The sequence below is a fragment of the Misgurnus anguillicaudatus genome, chromosome 10 (genome assembly GCF_027580225.2).
Source record: "Misgurnus anguillicaudatus chromosome 10, ASM2758022v2, whole genome shotgun sequence".
NCBI lineage: Eukaryota > Metazoa > Chordata > Actinopteri > Cypriniformes > Cobitidae > Misgurnus > Misgurnus anguillicaudatus.
This window is the reverse complement of record NC_073346.2, coordinates 9,004,041-9,020,180: the sequence shown is the minus strand read 5'-3', so window position 1 is coordinate 9,020,180 and position 16,140 is coordinate 9,004,041. Positions and strand designations below refer to the sequence as shown.

Here is a 16,140-nt window from a genome sequence, read left to right as displayed (position 1 = left end):
ATCAGATAAATAAAAGACAGATCAGCTTTACCGATTACAATATATGCACTTACGCGCCCCAAATGTCAACAAAACACAGACATTTGATGCAGTTTTACTTACCTCCTGCTACTCATGACTCATTTGGGACCGCCCCATTTCAACCAAATCCAGCGTTAAACAAACACACACGCACAACCCCACTGCTACCCCGAATAAACGATATCCATTGTTTGCATAATGCTGTGTTCATTGCAAAGCTTTTTATAAAAGTGACCTGAATATCCTAATTTAACTAAGGCATATTCCTGGTTTAACCCTCTGGGGTCTAAGGGGTTTTTAGGACCCTGGGGAAGTTTTGACATGCACTGACATTTGTGCTTTTTTCAGTTGCTTAAAAACATATAAACGGCAAAATTCTCATAACACTGCGTTCAGCACAAACTGGACTACAATATTATATGATCATCATGTATGTACATGTTTGTATTTTTGAGAGAAAAATGTTTATGCGTGGTTTTTGAAAAAGCTACATTTTTAGGTTACTGATACAAGTCCACAAAACTCATTAGAAACATGTTTTCCCAAGACTTTTCAAAACAGGATCTAGTAGTCTAGAGTTTTTTCTTTAAAATGATGTGAAAATCATCCGACCTGCTCATTCACAAAAACAATATTTTGATTTACAATTTCTAAGACACATTTGCTTGGGAAAGGCCGTATGCGTAGAGGCGGGAAAGCTCCTGAATAATCAGTGATTGACAGCTGAGAGACAAAAGAGTTGCATAATGAGCCACATAATGAGCCTTGTGGGGATGTTCAACAGAAATTTAACTTTCTCTGTAGTAAAACCATGATAAGGTTTACTTGGGAATTTATAACAAAAAATTATATATATAATGTATGTATATATAGAAATATTTCCTATTAATTTCACAAGTATACCTTTAAAAACCATAGTAATCATAGTAAAGGTACTGTTTTGGCCATTGTAAAAATGAACACAGGGTTAGTGTTTGGTTGGCCAGCGAGAGGTTTACTTTTGGGCAATAAAAAGCTCAAAAGAACTGCCTAACATTGTCTGGACTCTTATTTGTGTTTTTGTAATCATTATAGTAGAAACACAACAAGGGACAAGCGTGATAAACTTATCAATGTTTGTTTACAGCCGCCGCCATTACCTCACGTGTTGATCATGAAAGCAGTATGTGTGCACACGCGAGTGATCCACGTGTTTAATAAACTTGCTGTGCGGAGATATGCGCTTAGACGCAACTAAATAAGGATTGTATTGTTTGCAATCGCGTATTTTATAAGAATACCAAAAAGCGCGTTGAGTTTCCTGACTCGTGTGTTTGTGTATGTGTGTTCCCATCGCGTGAAATGTTTGACGGAAGAACAAGGAAAACACTCGCGTCTGGAGATACTGACACACATACGCAAGTAAATAAGGATTTAGATGTCGTGTTTGGTGCATTCGGATGAAACAACAAGGAATGGAGAAACTGGATTGTGAATTGCGTATCCATTGACTGCAGGAGGCACGAGTTATGCATATGGATGTTTCTGCTCGTTCACTTCAATGGCGCGGGGGTGAGGCGATCTCATCTCATTACAGATACACAGGTAACAGGAGAGAGACGGTACTTCTCCTCCTTCTCATACAGTTTACACCGAATGACAATATATGTTTTCGATCTCACTTACATCATTTAAAAGCTGACATTTCAAGCATTATGTAGACATTTATCTTTTGTTTCTATGACAAGTATTCGTTAAGTTACAATTTATTTTTCTGACGCGTTTGAGAAAGGACTTCACTGAGGGAGAGAGAACAAAACGCGCATCATGTTTATTTTCTTTATTTTGCGAAAAGCACAACATTCTGTTTTTATTGGGAGTGGACAGAAAAAAACTAGACACTTTAACATTTTAAATGATGTATAAATCATATCTGTATGTCCAAAAGTCTCTTTGCGGAGTGAATGAAAAATAGAGAGTGTTAAGCTAAGCATTGTCTGTGAAACTGTGCCTAAATGTGTTTGGCTAAGGATCTAGGATGGCTTTCAGGTGAGTAAATCGGGGGCTAATTTGGCTTTTTCAAAGAATTGTTACCCAAGAATCAAACTCATTATCATTGTGCCGCACACAAAAAGGTAGAACCAGTTTATCTACAATATCACCATTCAGCAATTCAAACATTAAGTCTAAACACAATATCCAGGTTATATTACATAAAAAACACATTAACGTGAACACAGTTTATGCAACCTAAGGCCAAATAGTTGATTTTGAAATATGAAACATTGCACATTAGGCAGTAAGTGAATGAAGACATACAGACCTGGTTTAAATGTGATCAGGCAGGATCTATTGGTGCATGTCCCCTCTGGGAATATCATTATCTAGAAAGCAGAGAGTTACAAGGCTAATGAGTTTCCAATCTGTTCACAATGGTTAATTATTACCCGATCTAATGTACCACATCACAGGGTGTAAAATCCTTAACTGATGCTGTTATAAAAGGTACTGACACGGCTCCATAAGAGGAACTCATGCGAAAGGAATGAGCATATACTCTTCACTTATTTAAAAAATTGCTTGGCGTACAGTTTCAAAGACAGCTGACTCTATGGAAAATATTGCACATGTTGCACGTCTAAATAAGCCTTGATCCTCGGCGTGTGTAAGGTGTGATGGTACCTGAGGCCACTCTCCTCCTGAATGAGCCCTTCTCTTGATCTCCTCCACAGTCTTCCTTCGGGAGTCCTGGTCCGATCGGGACACAAACACCGGTCGGATGTATTTGATCAGAGCTGGAGAAAATAACAATATATGATTACCATCACAGGCTATGTTGTAGGAGGTCAAATATCACCTGGTCTGGTGTGTGCATACAAAAAACTTCTCGCAAGGTGTGGAGTTATTTATTTTTATTCTCAAGAACTTAATGAGCTTCTTAAAATGCATGAGCTGATTTAATGACACATAAAGGACAGTGCACAACACAAAGCTATTACAGAAAACAAATGCAAGCTTATTTGCTGACAACTTGAAGCTACGATAACACACGCTGTTTCGCTCATCTCATGTTAATCTTGAGTACCTATAGAGTAGAATTAAGTCCTTCATATCTCCAAAGAGTCTTCAGTTTTATCAGATTTATAAAAGACAGATCAGCTCTAGCCAATGTTTCAGGAAAACACAACGTCCTCGAGGCGTACTGTGGGAGGAGCGAGTCACGAGCAAGCAACACACACAAACACATCTTTGGATAACTTATGATTCACGTGTTCGTGTCGTTGACATTTTATGCACTTACGCACCAATTTCCAACATAACACAGAAGCAGTTTCGCTTACCGCCTGGGAACTCATGACCCATCTAGGACTGTTCAACGAAATTCAGCGTTAAAAACAAACACACGCGCAAAACTCCGCTGCTACCCTGGATAAACAAACTACATCAATTGTTTCCATAAAAGCGTGCTTTTCTGTGGGAAGTGCTCATTAATGAAATATGACACGTAACGGTTACCCATGCTACATAACAGGGCTCAACATAAAGGACTGCCCGGGGCCAGCGTGAGAGACATTCGGGCCAGTAAACAGTATTGTCACTTGCCCGATCAGGCCAGTGCTTCGCTCTCAGTCACTAAATATATATTTTTTGCCTGTGGCCGTTTTTCTGTATGTATTCTTATGTTATGTTACCAACGAGACACATTTTAAGTGTTGCGAACATTTACTTCTCAGCAATGTCATGAGGTTTCTCCTACCTTATTGGTTGTGGACACTGTTGCGTGTTATGTCAGCTGGTAGAGCAAAGAGACATTAAAGGGGGGTGCACACCAAAACTTTTACGCCCGAGGCCGACGCATGTTTTCAATTGTTTCCAATGGAAGCTTGGCATTTTTCAAACTAGCCAGCAGCTAGCGGTTTTCTTCCGCTGAACGCTGAGAATTGAAAAATATTCAACTATGGGTAAAAAGCTCCGCTCGTCAATGTCAGTTCTCACGGGACCGTCCAATCACAGTGGAGGAGGGGCGGGACAAGTATCACAACAACCAACCGTCTCACAGCTGACGTATCAGAGGTACCAAAGCGCTCAGCTGAAGAAAGCTACCACTCAGCTAAAAAAACAGCTGGCATTCGGCGTTGTCCAGGCGTTTTCCGCCGCGCTTAAAAGTTTTGGTGTGCACAACCCCTTAGGGAGCAGCACCATCTAATTATGAGGCCAAATGTCTTTTTTTACTTGGGTAAACACGATGAAAGAAATTATGCAATGTTTTCCAGTTTGCCGTCAGTTTCCAGGTAAATCAGACAAGTCATAAGCCTTTGTCGTTGGAACAAGCAAGTATCGTGAACAAACCCTCAAAGCTCATGAGAAAAGCTGCATGGTGTCTAAAAGGGTTGCCGATAATCCTTTGAACTTTCTACTAAACTTTATTGCCAATTAGTAATGAATAAAATGTATATGCATACAATTATATTCAACACCAAAATCTTTTTTTGCTGGGGCCAGTACACATTTTGGCAGGGCAAGTGAAAACCTGAACCCTATAAAAAATTCTTTGTGTTGAGTCCTGCATAAGGGATACCCATTTGGAAAAAAAACTTTCCGAAACTTGTAGGAAAGAGGAGGTATGAGTTTGGCCCAGAAATACTCCATCTCAACTGCTTTTTTGACACTTTGCATTTTGGCACTTTAACTGTTATACCGTTAAACCCAACCTTTAAAGTGAAACACCACTGAATAATTTTTATTAGTGTCCAAATCTTGTCAAAAACATTGATAATGAAACGAATGATACAAAAACGCACCAAAATGGTTCCCAAATCACAGAGCACCAGCACTATTTTGGTAACTACTACGAGAATCTTTGTTTTATTATTTGCTTACTTTGAGACATCCAGATGTCAAGCTAATAATGCTTCTTCCTCTTTCACTTCCCTACATTCACTGTCGAGCCTTGTTACCCTGCTGAATACTGCCTGTCCCTTAAACCCTGCCATCATCAACGAATCAGTCTTCAGTAGAGCTGCAGGCTGGGATGAGCTCACCATCCCTGGGGTTCAATCCATCAACACACCCTTTGGAGCTCTGGAGGTTTATGGAGGAAGGACTGATGATTTAGATGAAGTGCGGTACAGATTACTGCCATTAGTTCAACACCACAAAGATTAAACTGAAACGTGCGGCTCATCACCTCCCTGCTGATCAGAAGTTCACTCAAAAATCTAAATGAATTACTAAATATCCAGTTGGGTAAAATCAATACAACGGCTCACATTAAAGCTTAATAAATAAAAGAAAAGGAATATGCTGTTGTACTGAAAACACCCAATTGGATATACATTGGGGGGGGGGGGGGGGGGTCAAAGCTATTTCATATATTCTAATTTATTAACACAGTTTAAGTGTTGCATTCCTCATGCTATACTAGGGCTGTCACTTTTGTGAAAAAATCATTTTCGATTTTTAAAATATAAGTGTTCATTGAATCGATTGTAAAATCGATTTTCCATGTCTAAAAAAGACGTTTCCATTTAACGCCAAATAACAGACAAATGTAAAGAGAGTGCCTGAAACGCACAAGTCAGCAAATTTTCTTATTCATTGTCATTAAGTTTCGTGCAGAATAAAAAACAGCAACAGTAGTGCAACATTCTCTAAAAGAGTGGACTGCTGCCATAAATGAAAAACATTACTTCAGGTTCAACCGGCTGCTTTTATGATTTAGGCAATTCAAAATTTATTTTAAATAATGATTCGAACCATTTCAAACAACTGTTCAAAAATGAAACTTTAAATAGACTTACTTGAAGTTGAGAACATGCTGTGTATTTTATTAAACGTAACCGACACTTAGGCGGCACTAGGCAGGCATAATGAAATGCGCAAAAAGACTAGGGCCATTACAAATTATTGGTCAGGAAAACAAGTCGATCAACATTTTAGGGGTCAAGAGCAGAGCGCTTTTCATTCACTATGTCCATCTGTTGAGAAGACGCACTCCGACCGCACTGATGTCCCAGGGAAACTCGGGTACTTCGTTGCCAGCTGCGTATTTCGTACTGCCAATCTTCCATCTCAAAAACGGGTCGCTGTGGCTCCTTGTCATAACTCATCATCTCCTGTAAGGTCACAATTTCGACGCTGTCTCGTGTTGCACAGGTTTATTGACGTTGTCCTCCATTTTCTTTGCAAAACACTAGATGCAGCGATTGAAAGCGTGAAACTATAGGTGCGTAAAATTGCTGGGTATTTTCTGTCTAGCTTTCGCACACCTACTGCACTTTCGGAATTCTTTATTTTCTTTTTCTGCTTGTTTGTGAGTTTTGTTACTCTATATTTTTAACTATTTAATTCTTTTAAAATTAATAGTGTACATTAGGGATGGGCATGATTAATCGACGATCGATAATTGATCGTTAAGAATTTCGTCGATGACGTCAATTTGTTATCGATTCATCAAATACTTTTTTATCTAATGCAGGTTGCGTTGATTAGCGTAGTGTGTGTCTTGAACCAATTAAATGAATTTCACTGTGTGGAAGCAGTTCAACATTTTACCACCAGGGTGCAATAGTTGACACCATACTCCGTTATCTGTGACCTTCCGTTTAGATTTAAAAAGAATAATCATGAAGAGGTCACGGCGAAGTGTGGCGTGGGACCATTTTGATTTAAAAAACGAAACAGTTCACTGCAAACATTGCGATGCCGTGTATAAGTACAACACGGTCACGACTCAAATGATGTACCACTTAAATAAAGTGCATCCGTCCCTGGTTAATGTCGATGGAGGTGCATCGTGCTCTCAGTCTCAACCTAGCATCAAGTCGGCGTTAGCACGGACTCGGAGCTGTGATGCACAACGAGCAGAGAAAATTACCCAAACGATCGGCAAGTTCATTGAGATGGATATGCTGCCCTTAAGTATTGTTGAGGGCAATGGTTTTCAAGAACTTATTCATTTATTGGAACCCGCATATCAAATTCCATCACGACGTACCATCACCAGACTGGTAGAAACTCACTACGAAGAACGAAAGCAGCAGCTGTTTAAAGAATTGAGCAAAGCTGAGAGAGTTGCTTTAACTACAGACTGCTGGACCGCTTTAACAGCTGAGAGCTACATCACCATAACCTGCCACTTCATCAGTGATGACTGGCAAATTAACTCGGCTGTCCTCCTCACAGAAAGCCTGCCAGGCCGGCATACAGCTGACCACCTCGCCGAGAAAATGATTGAAGCTGTAGATCAGTGGGGACTTAAAGGCCGAGTTATTGCATGCGTACATGACAACGCGGCCAATATTGTAGCTGCCAACAGTACCACCAGAGTGCCCTGGATTTCCGTTGCCTGCTTCGCGCACACCCTCCAATTGGCAATAAATGATGGATTTGCACTGTATCTTTATCGGGTAATATCAGCGGCTAGTAAACTCGTAAGCCACTTTAAACACAGCACTATAGCAACCAAAGCGCTGCAAAAGAAACAGGAGCAAATGGGCCTCGCAACTCACCGGCTTACCCAGTCGTGTAAAACACGGTGGAACTCTGTGTGCGAGATGTTCGATCGGCTGGTGGAGCAGCGGTGGGCTGTTGTTGCTGTGCTGTCAGACCGAACCGTCACCAAGCTTCAAGATGCCAGGATCCTGGAGTTGAAGGATGAGTACTGGCAGCTGATGGAGGACACACAGCCCGTGCTGTCTGCACTTAAATGTGCCACCACGGTTATGTCTGCGGAGAAAGACGTCTCCATCTCCAACACTTATCCCGTCACCTTTGGCCTCATCAATATTCACCTCATGCGCAGCGAAGGAGACGGGCCCAGACTCGCCGAATTCAAGGCAAAAGTGCGTTCCTCTCTAATCCAACGAATGAATGTAAGCTAAATTTTTTATATTATACATAACATATACATTACATGGATGTCCTGTTATCTGCGATACCTTTTTAGATTTAAGCAATACGCCCTGCGAAGAATAAAACTATTGCTACATAAAAAAAGATTCATTTTGGTATTTATTTTATTCATAAAATAAACACTAAAAATATAACGTTATTATAACACATGTATTCGTTTATTCTTTATCTATTTAGATTTAAGCAATAAGGCCCGCAGAGAATAAAACTATTGCTACATAAAAAAAGATTCATTTTGGTATTTATTTTATTCATAAAATAAACACTAAAAATATAACGTTATTATAACACATGTATTCGTTTATTCGTTATCTATTTAGATTTAAGCAATAAGGCCCGCAGAGAATAAAACTATTGCTACATAAAAAAAGATTCATTTTGGTATTTATTTTATTCATAAAATAAACACTAAAAATATAACGTTATTATAACACATGTATTCGTTTATTCGTTATCTATTTAGATTTAAGCAATAAGCCCCTCAAAGAATAAAACTATTGCTACATAAAAAATTTCATTTTGGTATTTTTATTTTATTCATAAAATAAACACTAAAAATATAACGTTATTATAACACATGTATTCGTTTATTCGTTATCTATTTAGATTTAAGCAATAAGCCCCGCAAAGAATAAAACTTTTGCTACATAAAAAAAGATTCATTTTGGTATTTATTTTATTCATAAAATAAACACTAAAAATATAACGTTATTGTAACACATGTATTCGTTTATTCGTTATCTATTTAGATTTAAGCAATAAGCCCCACAAAGAATAAAACTATTACTAAGATTCATTTTGGTATTTATTTTATTCATAAAATAAACACTAAAAATATAACGTTATTATAACACATGAATTCGTTTATTCGTTACCTATTTAGATTTAAGCAATAAGCCCCGCGAAGAATAAAACAGTTACTCTTACTCCATAAAAATATTCATTTTAATATTTTATTCATAAAATAAACAACAACAAAAAACACAATGTTTTCTGATTATTGATTCCCCATCATATATTTATATAGATTGAATCTGGTGATGAGTTTCTGTCATTCGCCCCCATGATCTCATCAATGCTGGACCCTCGTCACAAACACCTGGGCTTTCTTACACCAACACAGAGACTGGCTGCTAATGCGAAACTGGTTGAACTGGGAGAGGCGGTGGAGGCTAATAGGGCGGCTGTTCAACCGGCTGGTGGAGTCGATGCTGGGTTATCTGCCACGGACGAGGGGAGCGCAAACATTGAAGTCGCGACCTCCCAGTCCCAGTCGTCTGCTATGGCACAACTCCTTGGGGACCAGTATACCACTCAATGCGAGGCTGGCATTGAAGCAGAACTTCAGAGCTTTCTGAGGGAAACTCCCCCACCCCTGAATTGCCCACCTACAGACTGGTGGAAAGTGAATGAAATGAGGTTCCCCGCGCTGGCCAAGTTAGCGCTGAGGTACCTGTGCATCCCGGCAACGTCAGTCCCCTCAGAGCGGGTGTTTTCAGCGGCTGGACTGACGGTCACCAGGTTGCGGTCGCGTCTGACACCAGATCATGTCAACATGCTTATTTTTCTTAACAAAAATCAGTAGACTGTGCAAAAGTTGTATGTTAGTTAATAAAGTTATTTTTCATGAGGCTTAAAGTAAAGTTAGCCTAATTTGTTGAATTAGCTTAAAGTTAAGAAGGCTAATATCCTTTCTATTGGCTTGGATAGTTTGAGTTTTTGACAAACCCTGTCAGATCCAAGTATTATGTTTTTTTTAAGTTATTGTTTAAGTTATTGTTTAACATGATTCTTTTTTATTTTTATTTTGGAACAAAAGAGGTCTCTGTTTCAGAACGCAGCTCGCAGCTGCAGGTTCCGCTGCTTTAGAGCACCGCATATTTATGCGCACACATGTTCCGTTTGTCTAACTAAATGTAGTTTAACTGTCTGCCACAAGTTGTTTTGTAATAAAGGTCTCATGGAGGAAAACACGCTGTATTTTTGTATTCAACATTTTTGAATTATAAAAGTTAAATAATTATTTTTATTATAAAAATATTATTAATGATTAATCGATAGTCGATCGTTAATTCTCCCGACGATCGACTATGAAAACTTAATCGAATGCCCATCCCTAGTACATATTTGGTTAAAATCGATTGCCTATTTTCGTTTTCGAAACGTTTTTTGGTTGGTCCGAACGATTGTGCAATCGATTTTTGAACGAAAAGTGACAGCCCTATGCTATACATAAGCAAAGTGTCAAAAAAGTAGTTGAACGAATGACGTAGTATTTATGTGCCGAATCCACGGGAAGTTTCGGGAAGTTTTCATACATGAAAGATTTAACAATCTTGCTTTATTTCTTTTATGGGCAATTTCAGTGATGGAAGTACAGTGAAAGTCCTTATATGGGCACGCACATACCAACTAAAAGCTGACATGAAATCAACATCACCAAAGAAGTGTGTTGTTGTTTGTGAGGGAAATTTAAGCTTGTTCAGCTTCCCAAAGAACCCAGCATTATGACAATATCCGGGGTAGTAGCGGAGTTGTGCGTGTGTTTATTTAATGCTGGATTTCGTTGAAATGGGACAGTCCCAACCGAGTCACAGGCGCCAAGTAAAACTGCATCAAATGTTTGTGTTTTGTTGGCAATTGGCGCGTAAGTGTATATGATTCACTACATGTTTGTGTCATTTACATTATAAGTTATCCAGAGATAGTGGAATAATGTTTTGTGTGTGTTGCATGTGACTCACTCCTCCCATGGTACGTCTCAAAGATCTCGTGTTTTTCCGGAAACTATTGGTAAAGCTGATCTGTCTTTTATAAATCTGATAAAACTAAATGCTCTTTGGACATATGAAGGATGTAATACTACTTTATAGATACTCAAGATTAACATGAGATAAGCAGAAACAGAGTGTGTTATGTGAGCTTTAAATGATTTCCTCTCACGTTCAGAAAAAAAGGCTATGTGACAAGTTGAAAATTAACATGCATTTTCTTCTGTATTTCATTTTATTCAAATTCCCATTGCAAACAAACTGCATGAGACATAAAGCAGGTCTTGTGTCACATCCTCTTAAGAAACGGCTCACTTAGACAGGATATATACACTTATCAAAATATAAAGTGACCGACAAGAGGTTTTGTTTAGTATTTATGTGACAACTGCAACTACAAGTGACTGTGGTTTACTATCAATTGCAGGGCGGTAAAGTTGTCAATCAGGGTTCAACAATAAGGAGTGCCCAATGGCCCAGGGCGAGCATGAGGGATGTTCGGGACAATTCTGTCATATACCAGACCGGCCACAGCATGCATCGTCATGCAAGTTTGTCATTTGCAAATGTTTTTAGGCTTTGCCGATTTGAACATAAAAGTGCAACAAGACGCAAAAAACATCTCAATGCATTACTTATAAGATGTTTAAGAAGTTGTGTGTCCGACTATCTAAAGCAGGGGTCCCCAACCTTTTTTTCACCACGGACCGGTTTCAGCTTTAAAAAAATATTCGCGGACCGGGGTTGGGGTCGCTGAGTTGCTGTTCAAACGTGCTGAAAATCCTCCTTTTCGAAATGTACGTTTTAAACGGAAGTAAAGATAACAACCATGCATTAGGAAAATTAATAATTGCTTTACTTAGGTTAGAGTATATTTTCTATAGACGTGTAAAACCATATTTTGGCGGATTGTTTTTTACTTTCATTGTTTTTACTAGTTTGCCTGCCCATTTAGTCTTACTAATTAATGGAACCTAAACGAACTTGGCTTGCTGTTCTCGAAGGCAGCTCGAATCTTGGTCGGGCTCGAGACCCAATTCCAAGTAACAGAAGAGAAGAAAAATGCAGTGAAGGAGGAGAGATGCCAGAAGAATTTCGGCTGGGCGCAGAGGCACGGAGACTCACGACCATGATTAATGATGATTGACAAGTTTAGGTTCCTTTCAAACCTACGTTTAAAGTGTAGCTGTTCAAATATTATTAGCTTAATCGTTTATTTTGATCATGGTGCTACGATCGATGGATAATTCTGAAGTTGTTTTAAAGAAGAATAAAATAATTACTTTTCAGTCATTTGCGCTGTCACACAGTTGAACGTCTCCGCATATGTACATCATTGCGACGTACATTTGCAAATGATTCATAAAGTCATACCTCCGCAATTCTTTGATCGATTGTGTTTTAGAAGTACTGTATGCTCAAACTCTAATGACAGCAATGTGATCGCTGATGCACTGGTAGAGAGAGAGAGAGAGGCGGAGAAAAAGAGAGAGAGCACGGCTCCTGTTCAAAAGTGGAAATGATCGATGTTATTTGTAGTCGGCTCTTAAAGGACAAAATACCCGATTAAGCTATTACGTGGCTATTATACAAATTTTTTTTCGGGATGTTCTTGCGACCCGGTGGCAACTTGTCCACGACCCAGTACTGGGTCGCGACCCGGTGGTTGGGGACCTCTGATCTAAAGCATGCACCCAGAAATCCACATTTCAAGGCTAGTATTAGGGGCTGAAACGATTCATCGAGTTACTCGATTTAGTTAAATTCCTATGACGCAAACTACACGCCCAGAGATCTGATTTACACGAAGCGTTGTTGAATATTCAGGAAGCACACCATAGCGCGTGATAGATTTGGAATGGCGGAGATGTCCATAAACGGCAGAGAATTAAAGTTTGGTATCATCTTATCATTACATTACATTTAGCATCTAAACCGAAAACATCCACTGCTGTTTCACCAAGCGTCACTGAAACAGGGAAACGTAGCCTATTGGTGTTCGCTGATTTTAATCCCATACTGTATTTGTAGCGATGTCGTTATGTGGTTTGACTAGATATGATGTTTAGCTTTGATGTTTTTAAGTAGTAAACATATTTACGTTCAATTGCAAGATAGTATAGCCTAAAAAAAGAACCCCTTCACACACATAGGGGTGCGTGATATGACCAAAATCTTCTATCACGATAGGATTCATTTTATATCATGATAACAATATGTATCACGGTAAAGAAGATAAAAACAAACAAAACTCAAGCTCTTCCCCTTTAAGACCGGGCCCAATATACTGTTACACATGCGCTTTCTCTTTTAGCTGTTCACTTTCTCTTAAGCCCTAAATTGTCGTGTTTATGAAGATGCTTGCAAAGACGGGAATTTTGACGCATATATGTATTTAAGGCCAATAAAGCGGGAAAAATGCTCACGAGTTTAATGAGCAGCAGTTGCGCGACTTGCACGTTTTATTGAAAATGAGTGTATGCATTTCTGCCGTACCAAACTGCAATGAAGCATCTGGTCTGACTGGAGAGTCACTCTTCCTCACGCACAGCACACGTGCACACACACAAACACACACACACAGGTTGTTACCATAGCAAATAGGCTCACCCCAGAAATGATATATTATTTGTTAGTAGCCTAATGGTAAATTCTGCAGGTGTAGAAATGTACATAAACCAGATATTTACTTAGGTTTCATGCTGTAATCTAGCCCTGACATCAGTTGTGCATATTAATAAATGTAATTGCTTAATTGTTGCCACTGGCCAAATGCTTGATCATTTAACAGCCACATCATTTTCGTTATGCTTTATTTGTTTTGGTTGTTTAAAAACACACAACTTTTTCATCCGATTAATCGATTAATTGATTGATTAAGTGCTAGATTAATCGATTACAAAAAGAATCGATAGCTGCATGTTATGTCGACTAGCTAGTATGTTGAAATACATACAACGAGAATACACGTTTCTTGTGCTTGAACGGACATATTTACGCATTAATATTCTTATAAACATAATCTTTTTAAAATTCGCAAAAAAAAAGGAAAAACAAACCAATGCAACAAATTTGAGTTTCCATCCAAGTTGTTCGAGCGAATGTTGTTGGTAACCAACAGTAAATAAAACAAGGCATGCTTACAAAATGGAGACAGGACTGTAATTAGTTACAATTTGGCAAGTTATTCATTTATTAGCAGTGCCGTTTGTAATTGCCAAACTGAATGCAAAAAGAAATGCAGAATTTAGATGCAAGGGCATTGCGACGATGCAGAGCCTCAAATAAGGGAAAAGACAACATCAACTTCGCTACGTCATAATTTATTTGGCAGATGCATTTCTATCCCCCATTATTCGCATTTACTCTTTTTCGCACAAGTTAAAAACCACCTCAAGCAAGCATAAAAACTTTTTTTGAAAATAAGGGATTTTTATTCAAAATTATCCATCACTCGTTTCTTATGCGATATTTCAAAAAACCCATAAAATGAGTGTGATGGAAACCTAGCTATAGTCAGTTATGTCTTAAGTGTGAACATAAATGTGAACAGTTCAGTAATAAAACGTGTTTTAAAGTGACAGCGGCCCAAAGAAACCTGCTGCTGTCTGTACTTTCTGCTCAAAATTTGATTGTTTGTTCCTATATTTTACTTTTTGCCAGAACTTCTGGGCCAGTAGAAAATATCCTGAGTGCTTGAGCCGCGTTATTGTTTGTTTAGTCAAACGAGTCCTTTACAACTGCTGGCATACACGTTCCTTGCTGATAGTCATGCTAGAAAGTGTAACTTTTACTTTATCAACCGTCACGTGTTTTGGGTGCAACTCCTTTGTTAAATCCACACATAGACAGGAACTCAAGTAATTGTGGTTGTCATGTGCGAAAGGTTGTGCTATGCACATGGCCTTTGTAAACAGCTTCTCAGCAGACAGATAATAACCGGTTTACCTTGAATCCTGGAAACAGTCTAATGACCAGCCAATTAAATGATTGCTGTTGCCATTTTTGTGAGCCATGAGCATCAAGCGGGTCAGTGTGTCAAAACTACACACTGTTAAGAGATATAGCACATGGTCAGCAACTTCTAGTCAGACTGAAATAGCTGCAACCGACAAGAATTACAAGCACAGTTTTAGTTCTTGTTCTTCAAGTTTGTGCTCTCAGGGAAGCACACATCCTACTGCCTGTCAGCAAGTTAATAAACTGTATTTAGCACAGCTGCTTAAATACAACAAAGAAAAAACTAGAATTATTTCTAAATGTCTTCTTCCCAGGGAACCCTGCAGTGAGCGAGTACATTTGCAAGCATTTGTGGCATAATTGGATGAATTTTAGAAGAGTAAAGACACCCGTTCAGTAGGGATTATGCCGTTCACAGTGGTGCAACCCAGATGCAATCCATCAGTGACAGCTCAGATCTTTCTTTATTTGTCTTCTGGGACTTCAGCACCGGCCCCTAATGTCATTAGAGAACCGGCCTGCTGACTAACTATCGATTTACAATCCGTACAGATAAGACGATAACACTACTGAAATGATTCATGCACAGGTTACTGTTTATAGTCTTTTAAAAATGTCAAAACAAGCCAATAAACTCCACAGAGTTTCATGGTTAAATCTAGAACCAAATCGTTATTAATTGTGTACAGATTTTCTGCTTTTAAACATTTTAATCAAACATTTGGCAGCAACAAACAAACAAACTTTTATGCTGTAATTTCAATCTAGTTTTAACATCCAAGCAACGATACAGACAACCTGACCTCATGAGAAAATTTAACAAGGTGGAAATTTTTGATACAATGTAATCGTTCAAAAAAACGTATGATTTTTTTGGAAAAAGCAATAATACATTTGTATCTCTAAACCTTAGGACTGGGACAAATCGTGCCCTTATGCTTGCCATTGTTCTCATTGGCTATGTATAAATGCACAAAATGTTGTCAATCCAACTGAACTTAATGCGATTGCAGGTTACGACAGTGGAGTTTACATGCACCCTAAACATTGCAATCTGATTAAAATGTTCATTTACATGGACATTCAATCCGAATCAAACGTCTGCGCAAGCGCACAGCCAGGGTTGCCAGATTCATGTAGAAAAACCATACCAATAGAGCCCGACCGATATATCAGGCCGATATTATCGGCTGATATTAGGCATTTTCCAAACTATCGGTATCGCCATTCATAATGGCCGATAAATTAATATTTAAAAAAACGGATGAAACAGCCTTCAACCATGTCATGAGTGTTCCCGTTGTATAGTTTATCCACCAGAGGGCACTCTACAACCTCCCTGTTGGCAACACTCGTGTATAATGCTACAATCCTGCAACCTGCTGATCCAGCCAGAGTTGGGCAGAGAGAACAACGGTTACGCGAGTTCATGGTGAGTTGGTCACGAGACAATAAAAAGAAACAAGTTTCTTTTTAAAATGCATTATCAGATTAT

The 16,140-nt window shown here is 38.8% G+C and overlaps 2 protein-coding genes across 2 annotated transcripts in view; one reads left to right on the top strand and one right to left on the bottom strand.

Annotated features, from left to right (window-relative positions):
* The window catches only part of LOC129447847 (lysophosphatidylcholine acyltransferase 1), a 64,658-nt gene that overhangs the window by 21,599 nt on the left and 26,919 nt on the right, over positions 1 to 16,140 (bottom strand). The window contains exons 4-5 of the mRNA XM_055209765.2: positions 2,683 to 2,795; positions 2,324 to 2,384 (exon numbers count right to left, since the gene is read on the bottom strand). Coding sequence (XP_055065740.2) covers positions 2,324 to 2,384; positions 2,683 to 2,795 — 174 coding nt within the window. The remainder of the gene's footprint in view (positions 1 to 2,323; positions 2,385 to 2,682; positions 2,796 to 16,140) is intronic.
* On the top strand, positions 6,627 to 10,025 carry LOC141367178 (E3 SUMO-protein ligase ZBED1-like). The gene is made up of 2 exons (XM_073871761.1): positions 6,627 to 7,874; positions 8,942 to 10,025. Exons 1-2 carry the CDS (start codon positions 6,627 to 6,629, stop codon positions 9,497 to 9,499), a joined length of 1,806 nt encoding a protein of 601 aa, XP_073727862.1. The 3' UTR covers positions 9,500 to 10,025.